Source organism: Chanos chanos, chromosome 6, assembly GCF_902362185.1.
Source record: "Chanos chanos chromosome 6, fChaCha1.1, whole genome shotgun sequence".
NCBI classification, from domain to species: domain Eukaryota; kingdom Metazoa; phylum Chordata; class Actinopteri; order Gonorynchiformes; family Chanidae; genus Chanos; species Chanos chanos.
In genome coordinates, this window is record NC_044500.1 from 25,246,021 (window position 1) to 25,274,020 (window position 28,000).

Here is a 28,000-nt window from a genome sequence, read left to right on the forward strand (position 1 = left end):
CACCATAATAAATGGATGCAACCAAACGGAATTCAGCATAGACATTCGATGGAAGTATAATGCCCACAACAGGACAGGGTATGAAACTTTCAACCCTTGCGTAAGGGACATTGAGAAGTTTGGTAGAGACTCCGGGAAAGGGAGCTGCCTTGCGGCTTGCAGTACGCAGGAAACGCCGAGGTCACAAGGAGAGGCCCTGTACCAGAATCAGCTTGATGTGGGGATACTTAAGGACCTACAGTCTTCAAAATAGGATATTTCTCTTTAACTGAGGTGGAATGTCTCATTAGGTAAGTTTGCGTAGTTGTGTCACGTTTATTTTGGGTATAGTAGCGTGTTGTGTATCTCTGTGGAGGGTGAAGTTGCAGCAGAACTTGACTGGTTTAGCTTTGCCTGCCTGGGTATCAACACATCAGTAACTTAAGTTCTAAGTCGGGAGTACATCTCGACATCAACTTCTTATTGTTTGTGTGCTTTTGCAGTGAAATGAAAGTAGTAAGCAAGTTGTTTTCTCGCTAATACCCACTGGTAGTGTTCGTTGTATATGGCTAAGTTGACTATGAGGTTAAGTAATATCTTGGTATTAGCCAGATTCAATCTTCATTATCATTTTCCTGTGGCCAGTTCCTCGTGCGAAGCACTGCATTTTTGATGAAAGCCAGTGTAAACAATGAATGTTTACAGTTGCTTGTTTTCTTATTATGTTTCATTATTGTTAGATCAATGGGAGAAACTCGTACCGTGAGTGTACAGCACATCTACAGCCAATTTGATACATTTTAAAGGTTTGCTCCTAAGCTAACCAACAGCAAGGAGGATTCCGTTGGTTAGCGTAGCTATATGATGTCTTTGATCGTTCCTTATGAAGCTTATTCGACAATACAACGCAGATACCCAACGTGGGGGTCACACTCTGCCCTGGAACAAAATTATTTGCTGTGTAATTTCAAGATTTTAGTGTTAAAGATGAGGGCCGGACAGGTGAGGATAGGAGAATCTCTTTGCCAGCTTGTTATTGCGTTGAACAAGTTGTTAACCTAAGTCTTATTATACAGCTAGGTGGAAGGTTCGGACACTGCCTTTTTAACGTTCACAGATAACTAGTGCTCAGGTCTAAAGAAGCAAGTTGCATGTCTAACAGGAAATTAAGCTTGCCTTGCGGATAATTGAAAAAAAAATTCTCTAGGTCTGACGAAGAGTAACAAGCATGTAGTATCATTAATCGACTCTTGTTAACTTATTGGATCTGTTCCAAACGATTGTGTTCTGACTCACTTCCAGTTTGATACAGGCCCAGTGAGTTATGACTAGCTGCAAATATTTTCAGGTAATTCTGTTTTTGAGCACAACGAACACAGTTTTTGCGACATGCCCGTAGTATTCATCCCCCACAGTTTTCAGTTTATATTACTCGCCTCTAGTCACATTATGTAGAATTCATACAGACTAATTTTCCATTTGTTTTCTCTTCACTTCGAGCAACAGTCTATTTGTTGATTAAATTATCGCGCTTTTATTGAACTTTCTCGTTTTTCTAGCTAACATACAGCCAACTCAGAACGGTGACTTGCTTTTCTCATTCTTTTCCCCCACCTCCCCCATCCAACCAACCCCCAACCTCAGCGGCGGCGATGAGAAATGGGTGGTATTTCTGAGGGGAGCTCGCGTTTCCTTTTTTAGACTCCATTTTTATTTCAACAACAAGTGAGTTGAAACGAGAGAGGGAACGAGGGCGAGCGAGGTGGACTCGGCGGCGAGTTAGTGCCCTTTTCAGCCTCGACTGAGGAAGTTCCGATTAAACATTACTTAAATTATAACCTGATTTGCTTCGACTTTAGAGACTTATTCTCAGAGACAGCCTCGGTCCAGAGTTTAGGGAAGAGGTGCCCGTGTTGTGTAATGCGTTTCCATTTTAAGACGGTATAAAATCTTACAGTTCTATTTATGTTGTTGCCTATTGAGTTGCTCGTTTATCATGCCTGCATCTAATTCAGTGATAGTGTGTATGCAGCCAGTGTATTCCTTCTTAGCATCTGTGTCTCATTTGAGAGATTGTGAGGATACTTTTTAAAAAAAATATATATATACGTGTTTACCACATAGCAATTAATTCATTTGTGGCCATGTGCCAGAGTTGCCTTAACTGGTTATATACTCAGCCCACTAATAAATTTGATTTAACCAGGACCCCTTTTTTAAGCTTTCGTGAACAAAGGCTGTCCACAACAGTGCCTGAGAGATTTGGAAAGCACACAGCTTTGCTATATAGTGTTTCATAAGTTTCCTACGTGGTGTACGACTCACGCCTGTGTCTTCGTACAACAAAGTGTTCGAGCTGAGACAGCTTTATTACTGTATTTAATATTCCAATTAATGACTTTTTGTCAAAAAGAATGTGTGGAAGGGACACATGGTACTACCTGTTTATCATTTGTGTCGTTTCCAGTGGTGCCTCACAGGCAGCCCGGAATGTGACGCCCTTCTTAAAATCTTGCCGTTCGAATATAATAGTAAAATGCCGTTTTACTGTATGATATGTTTGTGCCTGTCAAAACGCGTTTTTGCATATGTGATTTTAGCACAAAGAAGTACTCGAAACTGATCTTTTTTTTTTTTTTTCTTAATTGGCCCGCGGCTTTTGTGTCTCATAGAATCCCTCAAACTTTGCACACTAGGGACTTGACTGACATGTTTTCGGTGTCTATGGCGCTAGAACGAATCATTGTCGACTCGTTCTTTGCCCCGTCCTCCGCTTACCATAACCGTGTTTGAGCAGCCCCGGCGCACATTCTCCGAATACATTTTCGCGTCTTATTTTAGACAGTGCTGCCGTTTTGGTTGCTCTTAAGCGTTTGTAACCCGAGCACTCTCTCCTCTGACCCTAGTCTTTATCTAAAGGAAACCGTACCTCTCTCTGAGCAGACAAAGACCTTGCCAGACTCATGACGAATCGCAAAGACAACAAACCACACACGCACACACACACATTTTCGACGAAATGACTCACCCTATGAAATATTTCAACAGTTTATAGAGGTTATGTAGAGTTTATATTTGTTTAGACTGAAAGAGAAGATAGACTTTTAATATGACTTTTTGACACTGAACATGTGGAGCACGTTCATACTGTCATGTAATTCAGTATGGATATGCCTTGCTGTTTTGTGTGTGTCATGGGTTGTCATGAGTGTTATTCGTGTCTTTGTGGATTTTTGGATTTTCTTTGCACACAGAAATGTGTAACTCATTTGTTTGCCTAGTTACCTGTGTGTTTGAGCAGTTTCTTTTCCCCCCAAATGGACAGGATTATACTACTGACTTAGATCCCACACACACCTCAGCTGTAAAACCGCTCAAACAGTTAAGAGCAACATGGCTACATGTTTGTGTCTTCAAATGGCACAAACACATTTTATGTTCAGTTCTGGCTGACTTCTAAAAGGCAGAGATGGGATTTAGCACAGAGCAGTCTGTGGAGTGGGAGGGACCTAGAGAGACAGGGAAGGGAGAAGGCAGGAACATACTGCTGAAATTCTGAAAAGAGACAAAGTTTGTTTGTTCCCACGACAGACAGGTGTATATCAGTGCCCAGTTTTGCTTTGACATTTGAATGTAACATTGGCCTGTAATGGGGATTTGTATGCACATAAAATGGCAGCAGCGGTTCCAGGCTCAGACACAGAATGTCACTTTTCCGTTTTCACATGTGGTGACATAATATGGACAAAACAGGGAAGAAGACTCAACGTTTTTAGTTCTCTGAAACCTGCCACTCATGTCAGCCTCCCCCTCCCAGCTCTCTCTTTCTCTTTCATTCTCTCTTCCCCTCTCCCTCTCTCATATGAGATGAACGCTCTCTTCCCCTGCCATAGCTGACTCAAATGATTGGTGGTTGCTAAGGCTCTGCCTTTTTTATTTGCTGTGATAACAAGTGTGTGTGTGTTTGTGTGGCAGTATCTCTGTTCAGATCTGCAGCTGTGTGAGTTAGAACGGAAATCATGACTCCCTCTCTCTCCCTCTCTTTCTCTCTCTGTCTCACACACACATACCACACACACAAATCTGTATTTATTAAAGTGTGAAAGAGATTTGTGAAGAATTGAGCATTAATTGTTCTCCATAATGTAACAGCCATTTCCGACTGACTGCAGTGGTGGTAGAATGTTTCACCAGTGTTGTGTGTGTGTGTGTGTGTGTGTGTGTGTGTGTGTGTGAGCAAGCATATGTGTGTGTCTATTTCAGTAGCAGCTGTATGTGTATGTGTCAATACGTCCTCCAGCACAATGGGGTTAAAAACAAGTCTCTGTGACGCCTGCTGTTCTGCAGCTCTCTGATTGGCAGAGGAACTTGCAGACCTCTCCAATCAAAATAAGAGTTTCCACAGGCCAGACTCTGCACCCAGGGCTGGATCACTCGGCTTGACTTTGCTCTGTGTTTGGCCTGATGAGCAAAGGTTCCTGGGAGAATAATGGCTGGATTGGAGGAAGAAAAAAGAGAGACGAAAGTCCGAGAGATTTTGCAGGATCTTGCATATGTGTGTATGTACATAATATTAAATATATTATCAAATATGTTATCAAATCTGTCTGTCTGAATCTCTGTAATCTCAGGCAGTGTGTTGAAATGGTGCCTGATTCATGTGGTGTAGCAGACACTGTGATTTCAGGAAAATGAGTCTCAAAAAAAAAACCCTTCACTGAGAGGAAAAAGAACTTTCATTCTGTTTTTTTTTTCCCTGGCCCCTATTCTTTGCCTCGCTCCCACCCTCCCTCCTTCCCCCTTCACCCTGTTTTCTCCTACTCTCTCTCTCTCTCTCTCTCTCTCTCTCTCTCTCTCTCTCTCTCTCTCTCTCTGTGTGTTTTTCAGACGATGGGGCCATTTTAGTGTGTGAGAATAGTTAGGCTGTGATTCTGCTCTCCTCAGCGCTTGGCCTCTGCTTTCACATTCCTGCTGCACATTTAAGAGCCAATCACAGGTGACGCTAGCCTTGCCCAGTCATGTGATTGCACAATCTTTTAAATTACAAAACATGTTGACGGAAAGGGTGTTGTCAAATGGAATGCAAATATTGTGACGGGGGGGGTTCTCTTTTTTGGCAAGTCATTTCTTACCCTGTTCTTTCACGACCCCCGAGACAGCGGCGATGTTCTCCGTAAGATTTAAGCCGGGACTGATAGAAAATCTCTGCCTGTTTTTGTCCCACCACTCTCATGGCGTTAGAGAACAGAGCTGCATGTGCAGAGAAAAATGTCCCAGATGAAGATTAAAGCTATAGCACAATCTTTACTCTACATGACTAGAGCCTTCCAATGAAGTTTCACAGTTAACATTTTACAGTTATTGGACTGATCTCTCAATGTTTTAGCACTTTGTGCAATGGACAAGTCTCTTTGGAGCTGTAGCTGTACGTTCACAGCTATGTAAAACGTATTTCCCATTGTGGCATAATGAAAGACACAAAGCTACTCTGTCAGCTTTAGCTTCTTAGTGGCTGTCTTTCTTTCTCTCTCTTTCACTCTTCTAATGGGGAAAAAAACCAAACAAACTTGACTTGACAGCTGCAATACATGGACAAAATGCACAAGTGTGAAATGATTTGGGCTTTTGGGAGGGGGAAAAAAATGGAATTCTGTCTGTAACAGGAGTAGCCTGGTCCAACCACACGCCTGAAACAGCTCTGACTTAAGCTTTAAGGTTAAAGAGTACGGATGGTCTCATGCCATCTCACCATGCTAGCACCGGAGCCTCACTGCCTGCCCATTACTGCAACCACTGTTCTCTTCTGATGAGGAAGTGGGACAGATGTCTCAGCCAACTGGTTTTACTGGGCTGGGGAGGGAGGCGCTCACATCGTGACCTTTGCCCCTGTTTTTTTCCCCACATTTCCTGCAGTCTCTGCTAGCAGGAAATAATATTCTGAGTGGCCTGTGGTAAAATGGACGGCCAGACGAGAGAGAGGGAGAGTGTTAAAACAGGAAGATGAGGTGGAAAAAATGATGTCATGAAAAGCGATCAGGTGATAGTGTGTTTGTGTGGGTTTTGACAAGGCAGGGAGTGTCTTCAGGTTTAATGTACATACTGCTGATTCACTCTGGGATTTTCCCCACTTTTGTTAATGGAGCCTGTGTTCATCCTGAGTGCCCATCACGGCAGCGCTAATAATGACATTGATCTGAGTCAATTCTCTGTCTTTTTTTTTTTGATGAAGACAGAGGGAAACGACACACCAAATGGGTTGAGCTGTTTTCTGCTCAACTCATATGACTGCTCTGTGTGTCCCTGTTAACAACCAGTCATATTATGTGTGTGTGTGCATGTGACAGAGAGAGAGTGAGTGTGAGATGTCCAGACCTTTGTAACATTTATTTAAATGATGTATTCGTTGGCATAGTCATTTTAAGGTTTGTGTTAGAGGGAATCCATCAGTATCTGATTCCTATTATCCTACAAATCAAGACCAAAAGAAAATAAGCCAGACCTTTTTTAGGCACAGAAATGTTTTGGAAGCTGCTTTTGACTCGCTGGAGCCTGATCCCAGCCCATGACTAATTGACAGAAGGAAGTGAAGGATTGGCGAGGGAGGACGGGTCAGGGACAAGACCGGGGCTGGGGGTGGACTCAGAGTGGTGATGTCATTTATGTGTGTGTGTGTGTGTTGTAACAGAGGAGATAGACTTTACAATAAGCTGTACAGGAAAGTGAATAGAAACAAGTGAACCTCCCATTCTTTAGGTGTTTGCTCATATAGCCTGATTTAACGTGTGTGTGTTTGACACATTTCCTGATTGCTGTCTTTCTCAGCAGTGGGGGGTAGGGGAAGTGTTTATAAACAGTGTGTCAGGGTAGGTGTGTGAGAGTGTGTGTGTGCACATGTGCACTGTTAGATACGTTGGTTTGTTTTTACTTTCTTTATTGTATTATTTGCTTGAGGTCCTTTCACACACTCTGTCTCACTGTTGTTCCCTCATATTTTCTCTCTCTCTCTCCCTCTCTCTCTCTCTCCCTCTTTCTCTCCCTCTCCCTCCCTCCTTCCAGCTGCTGCTCCTGGTCTCCTCACTGCCCCCCAGGGATCCAGGGCAAATATAAATAATTCAGATTATTAAAAAAATCCAATTGTTTTCTATGGGTGTACAGTGCAGCAGTTGTAAGAGAAACAGCATTACAGCAGGGAGAGGAGTTGAGAGAGGCAAGAGGAAGGGGAAAATGGGTGATGGATGGAGAGAAAGACTGAGAGGGGAGATTCCTTCTTTGTAGTGCTTGTTGTATGTCCCACCCAATATCCTCCAAAATGGCCTCTGTTCAGCTGAAGTGAAAAGACTGTGTGTGTGTGTGTGTGTGTGTGTGTGTGTGTGTGTGTGCGTGCGTGCGTGCGTGCGTGTGTGTTTGTTGGTAATTTGAGCCCAGTGTTGAGGAGAGAAGAGGGGAGGGAGAAGTGAGGGGGATTTCACCGTGCTTTTCCCTCTACTGCACGGTTTCACTGTCATCACACTACTGTGCTGTTGGGGTTTTTTTTCTCTTTGGCAAACTGCTCACATCATTGAGACTGGCAGAAATCCAGGACTTGCTCTATGGCTTTTTTTTTTCTTTGGTCATGTCTAGAGTGAGTGACTTTTCACATCCTTATGCCCAACCTGTTGGATAAAGCCTGAGGTTGTATAACAAACAGCCATTGTTACCCTTCTGTTCAATTGCACATTGTGTTCATCGTTAGTGTGGGAAAAGCTGATGACGCGCGCGCGCACGCACACGCACACGCACACACACACACACACACACACAGCTTGGTTATGTTTAAGTCACCATAAGCACAGTGTCATCTCTGTTTTCCCAGAGTGTCTTCCTCCACCACACTTAGTCCTGACGCAGGCACCAGCCGTTCCTGTGAGTGGCGTGTTGGGCCAGCAGGGCAGGAGGTGGAGGAGCAAACAGACTGCCTGTAAACCTGACTGCCCGTAAACCTGTCAGAGCAGCACAGGAAGGCTCATGGCACTGACGTGGCTGCCTCTGGCCTTCCCCAAGCCTTCAGCTCTTTATCACACTCAGATGTGATAAACCCATTGGCTTTACCACAGACATCTGAGAACCAGGGTTACAGGACAGGTTCTCTTTGTCCCCGTACAGGTAATCACTGTTTTTGGCCATTGAAAACATCACCAGAAAAATGAAAGTGTTATAAAGCAGGTGGCAGAGTTTGTGTGATTGTACGTTCAAGACATGGGTGGCAGCTGTGTGCGTCCTGCCCTTTGTGTCGGTCTGTTTGTTTCAGTTGTCAGACTAACCTAGAAACGCCAGAGACGTCATCTCTTTACTGCTATGTGCTCGTATTCGTTGTCACCTTTTCCCTCAGCGCCACCCTGTGTGACACAAGCAGCGCTCTGAGTGTGGATGTGTGAACACAGCACTCCCAGTAACTCACTCATAGCACTCACACACACCAGTCCCATTTTGATCAGGCACTGAACAAGGCAGGCTCTGTGCTTTATCACTGTTTGCCAAGGCCCCCTCCATCTAGCTTCGTGTTTCTCTCTCTGTCACTCTCTCCCTCTCTTCTTCCCTCCCTCTCTTCTTCTCTCCCTCTCTCCCTCCCTTCGTCTCGCACAACATGAATTAACTGTCCTGATTTTCACCTCCACTTCATTTGGAAAGCAGCAGTAGACCTATGAGAAATAAGGGACTGTGTTTTATATGTAGTGGCTGTATGTGTGTCATTGATGTATTTGCAAAAGTACAGTTTTATATTGCCGATGTAGTTTTTATTGAAGCCACACTGCATTGCTGCATGTGAATATGGAACAACTCCCTTGTAAAATAGGCACAAAACAAAAAAAGCGATGTTACACATTAAAATGACTCTGCCACCTATTTTTCCAGGCTTGAGCACATTATTTGTGTCTTACCATACCGGCTTTGGCCAAACAACAGGCAACAGGAATCAGAAGTTGACTGGTGGCAGACTGGTTACACAGAGAGACACACATTTAGCCTTAAGAAAACAAACAGCCCAACAGTGCCAGTTGGCCCCTGCTGCCTTTTGTTCATGATTAACCAAAAGCAGGCCTTATCAGTGGCTACTATGGAAACACAGCAATGCGTAGCCATTCACTTCCTCTCTAGCGGAAAGGTTAGAGCAAGGGGGCGGGGTGAAGCAAACCAAGGTACGAGTCTGCCCCCCACCCCCACACACACATACACACACACACACACACATACAAACACTCTTAGTTGTATGTTGTCGTTTTTTGTAGTGGTTTACTTGCTGGAGATCTTGTCAGCTGTAACTATGGGCCATTAGCAACCGTATCTATGGGGACATGTTCTAGAATTCCGTGCGTGCGGGTGCGAAGGTGCCTGTTTGATTGGAGGAGAAAAATGTTTATGAACAGTTTTGTTTGGAGCTCAGGCAGTGAAAAGCTGTCTCCTTTATCTTTCAAAGCACAGGCACTTTCCATATCACTTCACACCACTCTGTTTTGCCTTGTCCCCTCTGTGTTTCCACATCTAAAATGCTTTAAAGAAAAAGTACTGGTTATTAACACATTGGTCTCTTCACTTGAACATGGATAGTGAGACAATATTCCCAGCAGGTATTCTGGATTGTGTTTGTGTTTTTTCTGGAACATTGCATAAACATTGTTTATACTGCATAAAAAAGCAAACGTTAGCCGTTTGTATTGAATTCTCTCACGTGCTGTATATGTATGTGTGTACACATTAATTTCTTGGCCACCCCCCCACCAGTTGAGTTTCTCTTTGACACACACCAGCAGGCTACTCCACACACAAACACAAATTGTTTTTCTTTATATGTTTATTCTTGCTGGCATTTCTTAGTCCATTTCTGAGTCTCTCTCTCTCTTCCCCTCTTCTCGACTCTGTCTCCCTGTGTGATGCTAAACATGGCCCCTGGTGATTAGCTTGTTAGTGTGCAAATGAACTTGACCTAAGTACGAGCTGATCAAGGTGATGATGGCCAAATGCTTGTATGTGTGTGAGCGAATGATCTAAATGCTAGTCTGTGTGTTGCTCTGTGTTTGCTTGCGTGTATATGCATGTACGATCTAAACGGTAGTCTGTGTGTGCTTGCATGTGAGTGCACGTACGATGTGAACGCCAGTCTGTGTGTGCTGCTGTGCGTCTGCGTGTACGATCATATGACTGATAGACTACCTCAGCTCAGACTGACTCACTGTCTGACTCAACACTGCCCCTCTGGCAGATCTGTGGTACTGCAGTCTGTCTGGCAGACACGCAGTCCCTATCCAAACAGTGTTACTTCCCTGTCCATACACTGCTTCCATGACACTCACTGCATCAGTCATGAGTCACATACCACTTTAACACTCTGTTGCAACCCTTGAAAGTCTTACTTTTTGTCCCAAAAAGTGTTTTTTAAACAAGGGTGTTAACGAATTCCATCTGAGACATGGCAGTGGTACTGCATTGTTCCCTTTCAGTTGGTCTACTCCACATCACACTGTGTGGGTATACACAGTCAGTGTCAGTTGTCTTTCCCTTCTTTCCATGTTTTTGACCAGACATTTCAGGTCACACCAATGAATGACAGGCCCCACAGACTGTGGCTTCTTCAAAGGGTTTTTTTATGTCTGTGCTGCTCCTAAACTGGATAAGATTGAACACCATCTCCTCTGTAATGGGTTTCCAGGTTCACCATGGATTCACTCCCAGGTTTTAAGGAGGGTAATTGGGGAGCAGTTTTGTGTGTGTGTGTGTGTGTGTGTGTGTGTGTGAGAGAGAGAGAGAAGCAGTGTGTGCTGTGGGGAGCAGTGAGGTCAGGTCCAGAGCAGAGTCGTACTTTGACGCTGTAATCATAAACGGTGTGCAGGGTTAGTGCTGTTCTTGTCTCATGTGGTTTCTCCCCGTGGTTCATTTCGTACATCTTAAGGACAGAGTGTTTACCCATCTTTGCAGGTGCATGTATCTGTTAAGCACATGTATGTGTGTGTGTGACTTGCAAGATATGTTAAGCACTATTCTGTGTCTCTCCATAGGTGTCTGCAGTGCAGTGTGAGTGACTTGTGAGATGTGTTAAGTGCTGTTCTCCCTGTCTCCTCTCAGGTGTCCTGGTGTGCGCGTGCGCGCATGCGTGCGTGTGTGAGACTTGTGACTTGTGAGATGTTTTAAGCACTCTTCTCCCTGTCTCTTCGCAGGTGTCCGTGTGTGTCCGTGTGTGTGTGTGTGTGTGTGTGTCCATGCGTGTGTGTGTGAGACTTACAAGACGTGTTAAGCATTTTTCTCCCGGTCTCTTCGCAGATGTCCTGATGTGTGTGCAGAGCTGTGTGTGTGTTAAGGTGTTTGTGTGTGATTTGTGAGATGTGCTAAGCGCTCTTCTCCCTGTCTCTTTGCAGGTGTCCTGATGTGTGTGCGGTGCTGTGTGTGGTATTGTGGCCCCCCACCTCTGGAGTGGTCTGTCGCTGCCATTTGGATCCCGTGATCCCGACCTCCCCCCTCTCCCCTTCCTCCTTTCCTTCTCCTCTCCCCCTCTCCCTACATCCCTCTCCCCCCTCCCTCCCCCTTTCCCCCCCTCCCAAGCAACGCTGTGCTGGAAGTCATGAGCATAGTAATCACGCTGGGAGTCACCACACCAGAGACATCCTATACAGATATGGCCGCCGGATCAGAGTGAGTACCCTCTGTCTGCGTCTGCGCGTGCACGTGCGCAAGCAGGCCTGTGTGCGTGTGCAGGCCTGTATGTGTGCAGGTCTGTGTGTTAGTTTATTGTTCTTTCATTACCTGATGGAGTAGCACGTCCATCCCTGCTTTATGACAGAAATGTCATCTCTTGAGGTGATTAGTTCTTAGAGGAGATTAGAGGAAAGGATTGTATGCAGGAAAGTGAGGACAGAGGGTGGAAGTGAAACAGGGAGCAGTGAGGAATTTTTAGGTCAGAGAGGAAAAGCCACAGGAAACTCGGATCACTGGACCTGTGTGCAAAGCCTGCCTGGCTTCAAGATTTTCAGGGGGTAAACAATGATATACATATATATGTATGTGTATGTGTGTGTGTATGTGCATGTGTATATATATATATATATATATGTGTGTGTGTGAGAGAGAGAGAGAGAGAGAGAGAGAGAGAGAAACACAAATGAGCTGTCACATTCAGCTTCTTCATGGAGCAGTAGGCTGAAGAAGAGTTTTGAATTGTTCTACTGTTTTCACATAACCAGACACCCAGCTTGCAATAAAAGAGCAATATCAATCAGCACAGGAGCCAAACACCAGCCCTCCTCTGGCCGGTGCTGTGTTTGTTTGTGTGTGTGTCTGTGTGTCTTGTGAAGTTTGTCACAGTGTTACATGGAGTGTGATTGTGCTGTGGTGTAGGTCACTACAGTCATTCTGACTATTGCGTAACATGGCAGCTCCATTCAGAGAGTGCCCTTCTTCACGCCACCTCACAGGATTCTTTTAGCTCTCTGCTGCCACCTACTGTCAGCTTCTGTACATGTGATGTTTTCTGTTTTTGTTTTTTTTGTTTTCTTTGTCAGTATTATTTAATATATTGTTCTCAGTCCCAATCTGGAAAGCCCAGTGAACTGTGGTCCTGCCAGTCTGGTCATCTCTGGACAGCAGCCATGTTTTAGACTGTCACATGTTTCTCTAACTCTCATTGAGACACTAATTTATCAGCCTGTGCTACCCAGCTAGTCTCTCCGTGTGTGTGTGTGTGTGTGTGTGTGTGTGTGTGTGTGTGTGTGTGTGTGTGGGGGGCTAAGACCATGTCAATGATTTGTTTATCACTAGATGAGTTCTCTGCTCCCTGCAAAACTGTCCCAACATCCAGATGTTACTGCATCATTGAAATTAATAATGAGTGGAAATTCAGTCTCTCTCTCTCTCTCTCTCTCTCTCTCTCTCTCTCTCTCTCTCTGTCAGTCCTGAATCAGTGGAAGCGAGCCCTGCCGTCAATGAGAAGAGTTACTCCAACCATAATTGTGGCAGTGCACAGAGTCATGGCTATCGAGGGCTGCCCTACGCTGTGAGTGCCTCTCTAACACGCACACACACGGCAGGTTTACCTGCGTTCAGTACACAGGACACTGTTGTGTGGCCTGACTGGAGGACTTCAGCAAGGTTTTTCTCGCCTGCCGTATCACTGCCTGATATTGCATGGGCTCCGGATGTTCACTTCTCATACAGTTTAATGTCTTTGCCCTGGTTTCATCCCTGCACTACACATGAATGTGTACTGTGAGGAGTCTATAGTTGGCATTAACTTAAGTTACCAGTTTGTAAGGCTTTTCTCACACCAGTAACACCAGACTGAGCACTGGGTAGCACACAAGCTTGAATACAGTTTCTTTTTGTTCTTGTTTTTAAAGTGCAAAGTTGAAAACATACCTTAGAGCTTCTCCTGCATGTAATGAGAACATCAGTCCAACATGTTCCATTTTATGTGTTCATTCCTGCTCTTTTTTTTCTTCCTTTCTTCATTCCTTCCTTCCTCTCTCTTTTTTCTTTTTGCCTGAACACCATTGTGCCTGAACACCATTGTGCCTGAACACCATTGTTTGAAGATGCAACAGTCTTCCGTTGTGTGTTGTCAGGATCACAACTATGGGGCTCCGCCTCCTCCCACACCTCCCGCCTCCCCACTCTCGCAGACCATCATCCCCCGCATGGAGCTCAACGGCCTTGGCCACGCCCCTTTCCACCATCACCAGGACAACTCCGCCCACAGCGACAGCTCGTCCGAGGAGGAGGAGGGCAGCGTGCCCAGCTGGTGCCAGTGCCGTCTGACGCAGGACAATTTCCTAATCAAGTGTGAAAACTGCAGGTGAGCCCACACACCAGCAGCCATATTGGCTCATTCCTTGTGTTACAGGATACAGATGTTTTGGCTCTGTACTGCTGGCAAGTGCCCATTTGGACTCTTCCTTACATAATGCACTGGACTCTGTATCTGGAAAAGACAGTTTTGCTCCCCTTATATTGCTCTCAAGAGATTGTTGACAAGACCTACTCTGGTTCCTAACCTAAAACGTTAACAGTGTAATGGTGGTGAGAGATGGCATGTCACTCTTTCACAAACAAATTAGTACAGTTGTGCTGGAGACCTGTCAGACTGATGTTTTTTTGTTTTTGTTTCCGTCTGACAGGAGGAAGGGTCTTGATGGACAGCGCAGGGGCACTGAAAATGTCTCTGGTGGGTTAAATTTCCATTCATTATTGCATGTGTCTGTCTGAGCTGTTGTTTGCATGCGTGTGCGTGTGCTTGTGTGTGCATGTGCGTGCGTGTGTGAGCGAGAGATAGAGAGAGTTATAATGGGGTAGAATGCCCTGCTGTAAGTGTCTATATTAATGTGTGTGTGTGTGTGTGTGTGTGTGTTGTAGTGGGCGAGAGCAGCGGTACAGAGAGTGGGGATGAGGAGGTGTCGACAGCGACAGTCTCATACACGGCCACCCAGCACACACCCACCAGCATCACCCTCACCGTCAACAGAGTCAAACCCAGCAAAGCCAAGAAGAGGAAGAAGAGCACAGACAAAACACGCACTGCACCCAAAGCCAAGAAGACCAAGGTACACACACACACACACACTCTGCCTGCATCAGCAAGGTAAACACATACTTACCTTCTCACCACCTAAGATCAAGGTGAAAACAAACACCCACACAACCAGTCACTCTCTCTCTCTCCCTCTCTCTCTCTCTCTCTCTGTCTTGGTTCATCACTGGTATTTAAAAGTTAGTGATGTCAGAGTGGTGTAACTATCATAAGACTGTGTTTACAGAGCACAAGTGTCAATATTAATGTGTGGTCACACCATCTGACTGTGAAATCAGAAATTTTGTTTTAAAATCCATCAGTACTGTTCTAGAAGCTATAAAATAAATATAAATCTTGGGAGTACATTTTGTAAAGTTTTGTTTTCCATTCCATCCTTCCATTTTGCAAGTTTGTTTTTTCTCAATGAGGAACACCATTGCTTGTGACCCAGATAAATACCAGCACAAACATAGAGAGGTATAGAGGAAGCATTGTCAGTCACATACAGATGCATATACCTACAGACCAAAGGAACAGCACACTCAACCTGTACTTTGCAGGTAACAGACAATATGCACACAGACTAAAAGAACACCACATTCAACCTGTTCTCAGCACTACGACTAGCAGGTAACAGACAATATACACACTGCCATAGTTACGTACACTCACATGCAAGCACACACACACCCACACACCCCTGACACAGAACAGGACAGGACACAGAGGGGCTCAGGTGTTTTCTGTAGCTGTCCTCTGGTCATCTTTTTTTTTTTTTTTTTTTAAAGTAACTAATTGCAAGATTGTGACCATTGTAGTTTTTTGTTTCTTTTTTTGTTTTTTTTTGCTTTCACAGGCTTTCAGAGAAGGTTCCAGAAAGTCCATGAGGATGAAGGTAAGGGGGTCTCTCATGGAGTGCTGAAAGAACACGTAGAGTGTTGTTTAATGACGTCAGTTAACAGCCAGAGGGCCTGTGTATATCCTGGCTTTGACACAGGCTGTTGTCTTACCGTATGCTGTTGAGACTATGTGGGCTGAGGCTGTGGTCAGAGAGACCGTACTGATGCACTCTCTGCCGCTTCCCCGGCAGAGCCCAGGACTTTTTACATAGCTACTGCTAAACGCCCATCATCACAGTCCTCTGTACACCCCTCACATGTCCCCTCACCATTTTAAATACTGATCAGTACTCTCATAGCATCTCCACATGCTCATCTCTCTCACACATACACACAAACACTCCCTGTCTCCGGTCAGAACTGGACGACAGAGGCGAGCGCATTGGACGAGAACACGCCCGAGGGCTGGGAGACTCGTATTCGCCAGTGGACAGACCAGTATGAGGAGGCCCTGGCCAACCAGTACAGTGCCGATGTCCAGACCCTCCTCCAGCTCCACCGCTCCGCCAGCAAAACCTCTCCTGCCCCGGCAACTGTCGCCATGGACACCATCAACCGCACAGAGCTGGCCTGCAACAACACTGTGCTGGGCTCTCAGATGCAGGTGTGTATGAGTTCAGCGTGTGCATCAGACGCCCGCTTGTCATAGAACTGAGTCTGCCGTCACTCAAACCTCAGAGCATGAGATCCTGCCACATCACTGTCAGCAGCATGGCCGGCGTTACCATGTCGTCACCGTACACTTTACAAAAGAATAAAACGGCCCAACATTACAGGTTCCTAACAAACCACATGGCTTCCTGATTCAGCTCCCTCTGTCTGATCTGAGGAGTTCACTGGCCTTATTTTCATTTTGAGTTTAAATGGGCCATTGTGTTGCACAGAACTTGTTAACTCTTCAAACTGACAACTTCAGATATGAATATAGGGGCACCAATCCAACCAAATTTATATGAAACTATTTTTGAAACACAAGCATGCTTCTCAAACCTTTCTGCAGGATGCAAAGATCACTATAAAATTGAAAACTTGTGTGTTCATTTGTAATGTAATTTTGAATTCTGCCATGTGAAAAGAAGAATGTTCACATGTTGTGTTTCTGTGTGTTCTGTGTGTGTGCATGTGTGCGTGTCTGCGTGCGCGCGTCCCGTTTCAGTTGCAGCTGGGCCGTGTGACACGTGTGCAGAAACACCGGAAGATTCTGCGAGCAGCGCGGGATCTTGAGCCTGATACTCTTATCATTGAGTACAGAGGAAAAGTCATGCTTAAACAGCAGTTTGAAGTGAATGGACACTTCTTTAAAAAGTACGAGCCCTCACACCTCTCTCTAATCTTGTCTAAACTGTGTTGTCTAAACAGATGTGTGTGTGTGTGTGTGTATGTATATTTGTTTGTGTGAGGTTTGGTGAGTACCTCATGTTCCTCATTTGTCTCATTTGTATCATTGTGTCTCTCCTCTCTGTCAGGCCCTACCCTTTCGTTCTCTTCTACTCCAAGTTTAACGAAGTGGAGATGTGTGTGGATGCACGGACGTTTGGCAATGACGCACGCTTCATCAGGAGGTCCTGCACTCCTAACGCTGAGGTCCGTGTTACACACGCCGCATCTACACACACACACACATCACCAAGTTCAGCTCTGTGGTTTAACCGCCTCCACACACATCTAGTCTGTGATTCACACAACAGTGTCTCTGTCTCTCCCTCACTCACTCTCTCGCTCTCTCTCTCTCTCTCTCTCTGTCTCTGTCTCTCTCTGTCAGGTGCGGCATATGATAGCAGATGGAATGATTCACCTGTGTATCTACGCAGTCACTCAGATAGCTAAAGACTCAGAGGTCACCATTGGCTTTGACTACGAGTTCAACAGCTGGTTAGTCTCTCTCCCTCTCCCACTCTCTCTCTGTCTCTGACAGCCGTTGTCTGATATCATAACTTTTGCTGAATTCCCTGCACCAGTGATGATTTACAAATCTGTTTTTCTCTTTCATTTTTCTCCTCTTCCTTTATCCTGCGCTCTCTCTCTCTCTCTCCCTTTCTCTCTCTCACTCTTTGCAGTAATTATAAGGTGGACTGCGCGTGCCATAAGGGAAACCAGAACTGTCCAGTGCAGAAACACAATCTTACCCCCCCTGAGTCTCTGCTCCCACCCCCCCAGCCTCCTCTCCCTACTCTGCCTGGAGCAGAGACCAGGAGGAGGCGAGCCAGGCGGAGGGAGCTGGAGGGAGGCAGCCTCGTAGGAGGCGTGTCAGACGACAGCAACCATCCTCCAGATGAGCCTGGAGAGGCTCAGGGTGCCAGCGATACAGAGGTGTGTGTTTGTGAGCGTGTGTGTGTGAGAAACCATGTAACAAGGTGTGTAAACAAGAGATTTACACACAGATATGGTCAGATTTTAAATATGTATTGACTAGTTACATTAATGGGATGAGGGAACTCCCATAGGAAGATGTGGTTACAGACCTTTGTGGTAGGTTTGACGTCAAGACTAATTCGGTGTCTAATTGTGTTCATGGTGAACCCACAGGAGGGTCTGGCAGATGGCGTGAAGCTAGAGGAGGGCGACGAGGATCTGGACGAAAATGGATCTGTCATTTCAAACAAACGGGTATGACACCTTACATACAGTACACAGACCATTCACACGTCTCCCTGTCCTCTTATTGATAACCTTCTCTCTCTCGCTCTCTCTTGCTCTCTCTCTCTCTCTCTCTCTCTCTCTCTCTCTCCCCCCTCGCTCAGTCTCGGGAAGATCGGAAGGCAGAGGCTATCATGCATGTCTTTGAGAATTTGGAGCGCAGGAGGAAGCGTGTGTCACAAAATCAGGACAAGCCTGCACAAGGCGGAGCCGAGGACGTCAAACAGGAGAGTCCTGAACTTGAGGAGGGTGCCGCCTCCCCACCACCAGTGGGAAACCCCGCCTCAAACACAGGGGCTGGCGGAGGGGTTAGCACACGACGCACTTCGTACACCACAGTGAGTGTCCCCTCACTTTTTTTCATTTCGACTTCCTCTTTTCCTCCCTGTAATTTGTACACTTTGCTCTCTTTGTCTCTTCTTTCTCCCTCCACTGCCTCTCTCGGTTTGGGAATTTCCCAGCCTGTATTAACTGTACTGTTTTTGTACCCACAGAATGGAGATCAGTAACATGATTGACTTGTGTTCTCTCTCCCGCTCCCGCTCTGTGTGTGTGTGTGTGTGTGTGTGTGCGTGTGCGCGCGTGTCTGTGTGTGTGTGTGTAGGAGTCCGCTGGTGTGGACTCTGAGAAGCCAGCTGCAGCGCCTGCGGCCCCTAAACCCCCTTCAGCTCGTTCCTCTAAACCGCGTCCGAAAAGCCGGATCTCGCGGTACCGTTCCGGCTCTGCCCAGCGGGCGCGGCGGCAGCGGCAGGCTCTGGCACAGCAAGCGGCCGAGCAGGCGGTGGCTGCCGCAGAGGAGGGGGGCGCAGGCGCCTGCGGGGGCGAGCCGGGACAGGGCGAGGGGACATGGGGCACGGGACAGCTCCAGGACAGCGATGGGTTCGCAGGATCGGCCTCCGCAGCGCTCGGCAGCAAAGCCAACGTCAGATACCTGAAAACGAAAAAGGTGTCAGCATTCCCTTCTCGCTGCACTCACTGCATGCTTAAATTCACCCTCCCTATGAGTGACAGAGCGGCTCAGCTAGAGTGTTATCAGAGCAGAGGAATACATGCCACGCTCCCGTTCACTGCTGGACTGGCACGTCCTCAGAAACATACAAACAGTTAAACACAAGGCCCAAAACCAGTGCTGTCTGCACCAGTCAACCAGACCCTAAACAAATCTCATCTTAGGTGTCACCACACTGTAACACTAACAGTAGGACAATATTTTCTTAGATTTGGCTGCAGTGTAACAGTAGGGTAGTGTTTTTGTAGAATTGGGGTGATTGTAAGAGTGGGACTATAATTGTCATAGATTTGGGGCTATTGCAGTAGTTGAGGTAGTAGTTCAGTTACTCTCTCAATAAAGTCACTAGACCATCCCCAGTCTGGGTTCTGACCTGTTTTGACTCGTTTCTCAGTACCTGGTGACGGAGTGGTTGAGTGATAAGATCCCCGAGCGGGTGGAGGAGCCCGTGGAACGTCCTCTCCGCATCACCACCGACCCCACGGTGCTGGCAACCACCCTCAACATGCTCCCAGGCCTCTACCACTCCCCGCTCATCTGCACCACCCCAAAACACTACATCCGCTTCGGCTCCCCCTTCAACCCCGAGAAACGCAGACGCCCGCTCAACCTGGACTCCTCCTACGGCTCCTGTAAGAAGGTGAGTGTGAGAATGTGGAGTCTGGTGTTGAGCACGCTCAGGTGAATCTCTGGAGTCTTGGTACTTATAGACAGTGACTAGAGGATGTTTCACTGTTAAGACAACGCGGCCTGTGCCTCTGTGTGTGTTACCATCAGCCGTAAGCCGTTAATGTGTGTGTGTGTTTTTCCAATTCACCACCCAAAGTCCTTCTAATATCACACTGCACAGATAGATTTATTATATGAATGTCTTTGGACCTGGAAGCCTAATGGTAAAAAGTGTAGCTTTGTATGCAGCCATTGGGGGCTCATGTGTGTGTGTCTCCTGTACAGAGGTGGATGAAGCAGGCCCAGGACGAGAGCATGTTGTCCCTAACCACAGAGGACGGATCTGCGTCCAACTCCTCACACCAAAGTAACTATGGAAGCTCTTCCTCACTCCACTTCACATGTCGCAGCATACAGAGATATAGAGAGAGACAAAAACGCTTGGTCTATAGACTTGGTGTTATCTTCAAGGCCTAGTTTTGATAGAGTTAAAGATAGACTAACGTCAGAAATGAGGTGTTCCAAAACTGACATTTGAATCCCAGTTTACTACAATGCTTAACGTTGATCACTCTAATCTCTCTTCTTTTCCTCTCTTCTCCGAAGAACTGACTGTGCCGTTAAAGAAGAGGAAATCCAAATATGTGTGTGAGACGCCAGCCCCGACCTCTGACCTCTTGCTACGCCCTCTGTCACCCATCACGCCGCCGCCCCCCTCAGAGCCCGTCACGTCGCTCCACCCACTGCTCACCTCCTCCTGCACCCCTTACTTGGGAGCAGAGGAGGAGAGACAGAATGGCACAGCCCTCCCCTACTCCCCTCTCACCTCCCTGTCTGCCAGCCGCTGCAACACACCCCTACAGTTTGAGGTGAACACACACACACACACACACACACACAAACTGACTTATGTAGACAGAGTTACATGGACTCATTACAGTTGGTTGCTGCAATACGCACCCTTACAGTTTGTGTTTTTCCATGAGTGAAAGTTGGAAATTTATTCAGATCTCCACAGAGCAAAGTAAAAGGAGAAATGTAGCTGAGGTGGTTGGCCTCAGGTGTGCAGACTGATGTTGTAATATTTTGAAATGGAATACATTACCTTGCAACATTCAGTAATGTGTCTTCTCTCTCTTTTTTTTTTTTTCCTTTTGTTTTTTTCATTTGAATCCCTCCTAGAACATTTCATCACCTGAGACCTCTCCTGTCCACAGACCTGAGTCTCTATCCCCAGAGGTGAGAGAAGCTCTATGTTTGAAAGATCGACTGGGCTGTATGGAAAAACGTGTGTGTGTGTGTGAGGGGGGGGGGGTTAAATGCTTAAATGCTGAACTGTCATGAGAAAGTTACTTTGAGGTGTAGCCAAGGAAAATTCCATGCTTGTGTACATGAGTCACAGTCATGCTAGTGTGTTTACATTTTTTTATAATTATTGATTCTCTCTCTCTCTCTCACATGCGCTCCTTCCACAGCCTTGCTTACGGCCAGACTTTGATGTGCCGCGGGTCACAAACTTCCCAGACTTGTCCCTGACCTCCAGTCTGGAGAGCCCTGTTCCTGTGTCAGACGATTTCCCTTTTGCTGCCTCTGACAGCCTGGGAGGCTCTGGCCGGGGAACCCCCCTCACCTCCACCTCCGTTCCCACCATGGGTGACACTTCCCTGGGCTCGCGTTCAAGTGAGCCCCAGGCTCGAGATCAGGCCTTCAGGACAGAGTTTAATCTGATCTACACCTGCTCACCCCTAAACGCCAACCTGTCTGCAGGGCCCGTGACTGACAGGTGCCTGTCCCAATCAGAGGGCAGTTTTTCTCCAGCGGACTCCTACTTCAGCACCATAAGTGGCCAGGGGGTGCTTGCAGAGGCAGGGCATGACTCTCTGTCGCCCTATCCAGAGCCACATTTTGGGGGTGGATACCCAGACAGTGGCACGCCCCCACACCCTAGCAACCCACCCCAGAAAAAGAAGGCAAGTCCTCCCATCTCCTCAGCACCATGTTTTATTTCACTGCTGCAGCCTCAGACTTGTCTCTATTTAAAGAGCAACTCCTATGAGTACCAACAGTTAGTCCATCATTGTTCACCCTAATGCAGTTTTGGCCAAGCACTTTGAATTATAGGTTTTTACTGTGTTTGTAATGGTACATGCATTTGTATTGGGCTATTCAGTGTGACACTTAGAATGGGTGACTGAATACTCTCCCAGGGTTAATGTAGTGTAAGATATAAAGTGACACACTTGTTTTCCCACAGACTCCCTGTGTCATTAGTCCAGTCCCAAAGTGCTGTACAAGCAGACGCACATTAGTGATTGTGATTAGCGATTTGCTTCTGCAGTATGCACAGAGAACATTACTCCAAAACCAGTATACCAACAGATTTTTTTACACCACAACCAGTATACCAACAGATATTTGGACATTGTTAAACATAGGCAGCTGTTGTGTGCAGATCTTTAGACTTTGGTAAAACATAGGCAGCTGTTGTGTGCAGATCTTTAGACTTTGGTAAAACATAGGCAGCTGTTGTGTGCAGATCTTTAGACTTTGGTAAAACCCTGGCAGCTGTTGTGTGCAGATCTTTAGACTTTGGTAAAACATAGGCAGCTGTTGTGTGCAGATCTTTAGACTTTGGTAAAACATAGGCAGCTGTTGTGTGCAGATCTTTAGACTTTGGTAAAACCCTGGCAGCTGTTGTGTGCAGATCTTTAGACTTTGGTAAAACATAGGCAGCTGTTGTGTGCAGATCTTTAGACTTTGGTAAAACCCTGGCAGCTGTTGTGTGCAGATCTTTAGACTTTGGTAAAACCCTGGCAGCTGTTGTGTGCCAGACAGTTACGGCTCGTGATGTCCTGTTTGTTTTTTGTGTTGTATTTGATAATGAAAATGCACTGAACAGTTTTATCTAGCATTACACCATCCACTCTAGAGCAGGGGACTGCAGAGCTGGTTTCCTGAGGTGTATTGGTTAGATATTCATTTAAACAGGGCAAAGTCATCTGACTAGACTAATTCACTCTCCTCTCTCTCCTCAGCTCTCTGCTGCCAGTTGACTTTTGCCAACAGCAGAGAGCTGGTGAGAGTAACAAACTCTGGTGTATGTTTAAAAAAAATAAGAAAGAAAGAAAGAAAATCAAAGGTTTGCTATGACTTTCTCTGCGTATCCTCCCTGTCCCTTTTCATAAAGAGAGGAAAACAAACAAACAGGCGGCCCAGATCTCTGCCTGGTCCCTAATCAGTAGAAACAAGTTTTCTCACTGTATGAATATGGATGTGACCTAAGGATTCTGCACTGTCTTTCTTTTATCTTTCCTTTTTCACCTCCCTCACTCTCTCCCACATTTTCTCTTGTTTTCCCCTCTTTCTCTCTGATACTTTTGCAAAGTCTTTTATTTTTCCCCCACTTTTCTCAAGGTAGAGGGCCAACGTGAAGGCAGTTAGTCAGGTACCAGGCCCGCCTGGTTACCAGGCGCCGACTGTCAGGACCACTGAGTTCAGACCAGTACAGACCATGGTGAATATCGCCTACCTGGACTACATCTAGAAGTGTGCATGTCAATATTGTTTGTATTTGCATACAGTTGTTACCCCCTCCTTTACCCACCTTCCCATTATAGCCCAGTCCCTGCCTACCTCACAGTCATTATTCCTTCTCCTCAACTCCAGAGATAGGCTGTGTGGTGGTTTGGGTCATTTATTTATTTAGCTCTTTTTATTTGTGTCCATAGTTTGCAGCAAGCATGTGTATGGACAAGGACTGTATTATTTCTTTCATTTTATTTTCCAAATCCCACCCCCAAAGAGCCAAAAAGGTTCTTTAGCCATCAACTGTGCCTCTGCTCCCAGCTTCATTTTCTCTGTAGTTGTATGAAGACTGGTGTGAAGTGTTGACTGAACAGGGTTTGGTTGCTTTGTCTGGGCCTTGTCCGGAAACGTCAGTAGTGTTTGTGTTCAGGGCTGTGTTTGTTTGTTCATTGTGCTCAGGCCTGATAGAAATGACAGGAGCTGAGAGCACAGAAGTGTCACTGCTGACAGGAAATGTTGCACTGCCACGGCATGTCTTTGGTAACTGGTGGCCAGAATAATAATCAGATAGGGTGATGATGCCAGATTTCATTAGCTAAAGTTTGTGTTCACCATTAGTTTCACTCGGTCTAAGGGCCCTGGTTTTCCCATAGTCTACTTTCATTTCCCCTTCTCATACGCTCTGTCTGCCACACTTGTTTCTTTCATCTGTTTTGTAATGTTTGTATGTGGGCATGGGCCGTGGGTGTGTTCGGGAGAGAGAGACACGTTCGATATTGTGTTTGGCATGGCATTCTCCTAATCCATAGACCCCTCATGTGGTCAGTGTTTTGGTTTATGATCGTACTGACTCAGAAGTCACAGGATCTGATAAACAATCGCTGTCATGTGTAATTCCTATACAAACGTAGGCTGTGTGTGAAGAAGGGATTGGGTGAAAGGCGTGATGAGGTGTTGGATCTGGTGATGTGAACTGGTGCTGGTTAACCCAATGCATGCCATGCCATTCTCATACTCATTCAAATATGGATGGTGACATGCAGCATCCAGGATGCCGTCTTTCTTTAATGATGTGGATGATGTAAATATTTCTGTGCTGTTGGGGTTTTTTTTGTTTGTTTATTTTAATCCCATGCATGCCTGGATGTGTATGTGTGTAAGCATGTCAATGTGAACACACATCATGCTATCACTTCTGCTCTGTCTGTCACAGTCACTAACTCTAATGTTCTCTCCCTCTCTCTCTCTCTATCCCTCTCCCTGTCCCCCTCTGTTTTTCACTCTCCAGGTCTCTCTACTGGAGTACAGGAAGAGGAAGCAGGGGGCCAGGGACCCTGATCCAGGGGTATCCCTGGGTACGCCCACGCGTTCCAGCTCCCTCTGCCCCAGTTTGGAGTCTCCTGGTGGACCACGTTCTGTGCTGCAGCCCCCTGCCTCTCCACACAGCTCCTTCTCCTCTCCAGCCCACCAGGCCTTCCCACAGTTGGAGGAGGTCAGCCCTCCAGACCTTAGCACCAGCACCACCACCCAGACACACACGGGACCCCAAGCACAAGACTCCAACCAGTGGTGAGAACACACACACACAGAGGCTTCAGACTCTGTGCTCTGTCCCTGTGACCCTGTGGTCTGCATGTTCACTTGTATCTCTTCTTTCTGTCAGGATGGTGCCTACATCTGTTGAACGGTTGAGGGAGGGGCAGGGCGTTTTAGAGCGAGTGCTAAGGGGGAGTCTGAAGATGGATCGTGTCCTCAAAAGATCGGAGGGCGGAGTTAGTGACCATGGTAACAGCAGGGACAAAGATTCTGGTGAGGAATGATGCTTTTAAACTTCAAATGATTCTCAGCTCTCTTTTCACCTGCTCTATATACATTCTCAATATATAAACGTACGTATGTGTTTGTGTTTTTTTTGCTCAGATGGAACAGAAGGAGACAGATACGACATCCACAGTGTGTCATCGCCTATGAGGAGTCCTCAAAGATACAGCCCATCTGTGCACACACACCAGGTAAAAACTACAATACCCAGCCCATCTATACACACACACTCATGCACAACAGGTGAGTATTGATTGCAGTGGATATGTCAATACAGTAATTCAGTCTAAAGTCATTTCTGCTTTGGCACAACTCATGACCTTATTTTGGTAGGTTGAGGGTTGGTTTGTTTGTTTTTGGACTGAACCTTGTGTTGTATTTGACAGGTGCAGCCTCTCTTGTCGGAACACCACCAGCATTCTGAAAGCCCTGCCTACCATCAGCAGAGCTCCTCCTCTCCGTTTCGCGCCTCCTTCACCCCCTCCCCATCCTCCTCCTCCTCCGGCGGGCAAGGATACTTTCCTGCTCGTCTGGCCTCACACACAACCTTACCCCAGGACTCCTCCTCTTCCTCTGCATCCTCCTCATCAGATCCAGCTGCAGTCAGCACCTCCAGACAGACAGGGAGCGCTCTCCATCCGCACGGCGGCAGCAACAGTGGCGGACCAGATCCGTCACACCTCTACCCAAGCAGCCATCTGAAAACCAGCCTGTTGAACAGCACCCTCACGGGGTCTCAAGTACCAGCCTCCAGGGGCCAAGGCCACCCCAAAACGGACAGTGGCGTTACCACGGGTAACCAGGCCTCTCATGCCTCCAGACTGGCCCAGTCGCCCATGGCACGGAGCCTGAGGCCGGGGAGCCCTGGGCAGGCCGTGCTTCAAGCAAATCCCAGGCTCCTGTCAGCCTCTGGCGCACAGAGCTACCCACAACGAGGGGCATCTCTCAGTCATATACAGCACCCCCCAATCCAGGGCTCTGGGGTACGGACACAATCTGGGACCTACTAGAGCCCTGTCAGTGTGTGTGTGTGTGTGTGTGTGTGTGTGTGTGTGTGTGTGTGCGCGAGCGACTGACTGTGTGTGTGTTTGTCAGCCTTCTCACCTACACCTATGGAGGACCTGTGGGTAAGGGGGGGAGAACTTTTCTGTACAGACTTAAGGAGTAAAGACTTTGCCTTCTGTATTGATCATTTCCTTTCTTTCTATTGCTTTCCCACTGTCTTTTTTTCTTTCTTTCTCACCAAAAAAAAAAAAAACCAGACAAAAAAAAAAAAAGAATTTCTGGATTCTACATATAGATTAACATGGACCTCAGTACCATGTCAAAATCAATGGAAATTTAAAAAATAACTAGACATTTTGGGGGAAAAAAGAGTATTAAAATCATGTGTAATTTTAAATTTTAGCCATACATTTTGACATGTACAGACTTATGTGCAAACAGACAACAGTAGACGGTAAAATCTTTAATATGGGCATACATGCTAAAAATAAAACAGTACCTGTTGTTTGGTACATTAAATTCTGTTGAATAGCAGGGGCTTGTTTGGTAAGCGTAAATCTAAACTGTTGTCAGTCAGGCCACGCCTACTGACTGTTTGGCTGCAGAATCCAAGACGTGTGTCATACGGTGAAGATTAGGCCCTCCTGTTCTAGATCATTCCATATGATTTTCTCGACTTTTTTTTTTCTGTCTCCTTTCAGTTTGCCCAGAAGTCAGGATCTTTACTTGGACTGCTGACTTTTTTTTTAAGAGAAAATAAACATTGTATCAAGATGAGTTTTTTTCTCTGTCTCCTCTTAAACCTTTGGTTCAGTCTGTTATACTTGACAAACACTTGGCAGTTCTGATCAGTCATGGTGCTGCGGTTGTCTCAGTTTCATGTGTGTTTGTTTTGCTTTGAGAAACACAATGAAATTTTGGCCACCTTTTATGATATTCAGTTTAATTAACCAAGCCTTTTATTTTTTTTTCTTTCTTTCTTTTGAAAAACGAATCCTAATCAGACATTACAGACATTAGTGACTCGGAGTGCTAAGGACTGAGTTAAGAGGCAGGAATAATTATTTGTTTTTATCCATTCATGGATTTGTTGTCCCTGTTTTCTCTTTGTTTCTGTTTTTGAATCCGACTGGATTGTTGCTTTATTTCATTTGAGAAGTTTTTTTTCTCTCCCCATGACCAATGTGTGCATTCCTTACGCCACTCAAAGACAAAACCGCTGTGGCACGATGGTTTGAACAGGAAAAAAAAGAGAGAAAGGTGAAACTAAACGACAAAAAGCTGCTGTGGTCTTCTCGCTTTAAGTGTTTTTAAAATGCACGTGCTGCTTCAAGAAGTGTCCGTTTCGGCAGATTTCTCTGTCTCTCTCCGAAGTCTGACGTTGGAAAACACAGCAAGGTCACCAAGTTACGTACCAGGAAGACCACCGGTGGAACTTGAATGCCATGTCAAACAAAATGGATGCTGCTGCATCTTGGGAAATGTAGTCTTTGGGACATGGTCTTTTAATGAGTGGACTGGAGCAGTTCTTCAGTGGGCCTGAAAAAAGGAAAGCTTTTTTTTTGTTTGTTTGTTTGTTTGACTTTGTCCTCTGAAGATTGTGAGGGAGGAACAAGGAACTTAATAAGGGCAACTGACCAGATGCTGACTATTTGACCTTTTCCCTCAAACCCCTCCCATCAACACCCCCCACCCCCCCCCCCCCCCCCACCCCCACCCCCGACACAAGGGTACTCACTGGTCAACGTGAATGTTTCTCTCTGCAGAAGACTTAAAAGAAAAGAAAAAAAACTCTGTGACCCAAAATTACCAGCACCTTAATTAAAGAAGTAAACAAAAAACCAACAACATTTATGTATGATCATCTGTACTTGCATAAAATGTGTTATATACTGTTCCAAGGAAAAAAAAATATAGTACACTAAA

The 28,000-nt window shown here is 46.1% G+C and overlaps 1 protein-coding gene across 2 annotated transcripts; it reads left to right on the forward strand.

The window, feature by feature from the left end:
* Nucleotides 1–26,126, forward strand: setd5 (SET domain containing 5). Of its 2 annotated transcripts, none has more exons than XM_030776590.1 (24): nt 1–290; nt 11,367–11,640; nt 12,895–12,997; nt 13,536–13,795; nt 14,118–14,164; nt 14,353–14,540; nt 15,366–15,404; nt 15,767–16,012; nt 16,565–16,713; nt 16,875–16,992; nt 17,171–17,280; nt 17,466–17,718; nt 17,935–18,015; nt 18,150–18,383; nt 18,650–18,991; nt 19,449–19,694; nt 20,009–20,090; nt 20,330–20,592; nt 20,906–20,962; nt 21,199–21,693; nt 24,537–24,817; nt 24,912–25,057; nt 25,169–25,260; nt 25,456–26,126. In XM_030776590.1, exons 2-24 carry the CDS (start codon nt 11,570–11,572, stop codon nt 26,077–26,079), a joined length of 4,527 nt encoding a protein of 1,508 aa, XP_030632450.1. In that variant the 5' UTR covers nt 1–290; nt 11,367–11,569; the 3' UTR covers nt 26,080–26,126. The 2 variants fall into 2 exon arrangements, with proteins under 2 accessions (XP_030632450.1, XP_030632452.1); XM_030776592.1 differs by having other exon boundaries at nt 13,566–13,795.
* The last annotated feature ends 1,874 nt before the right edge of the window (nt 26,127–28,000 follow it).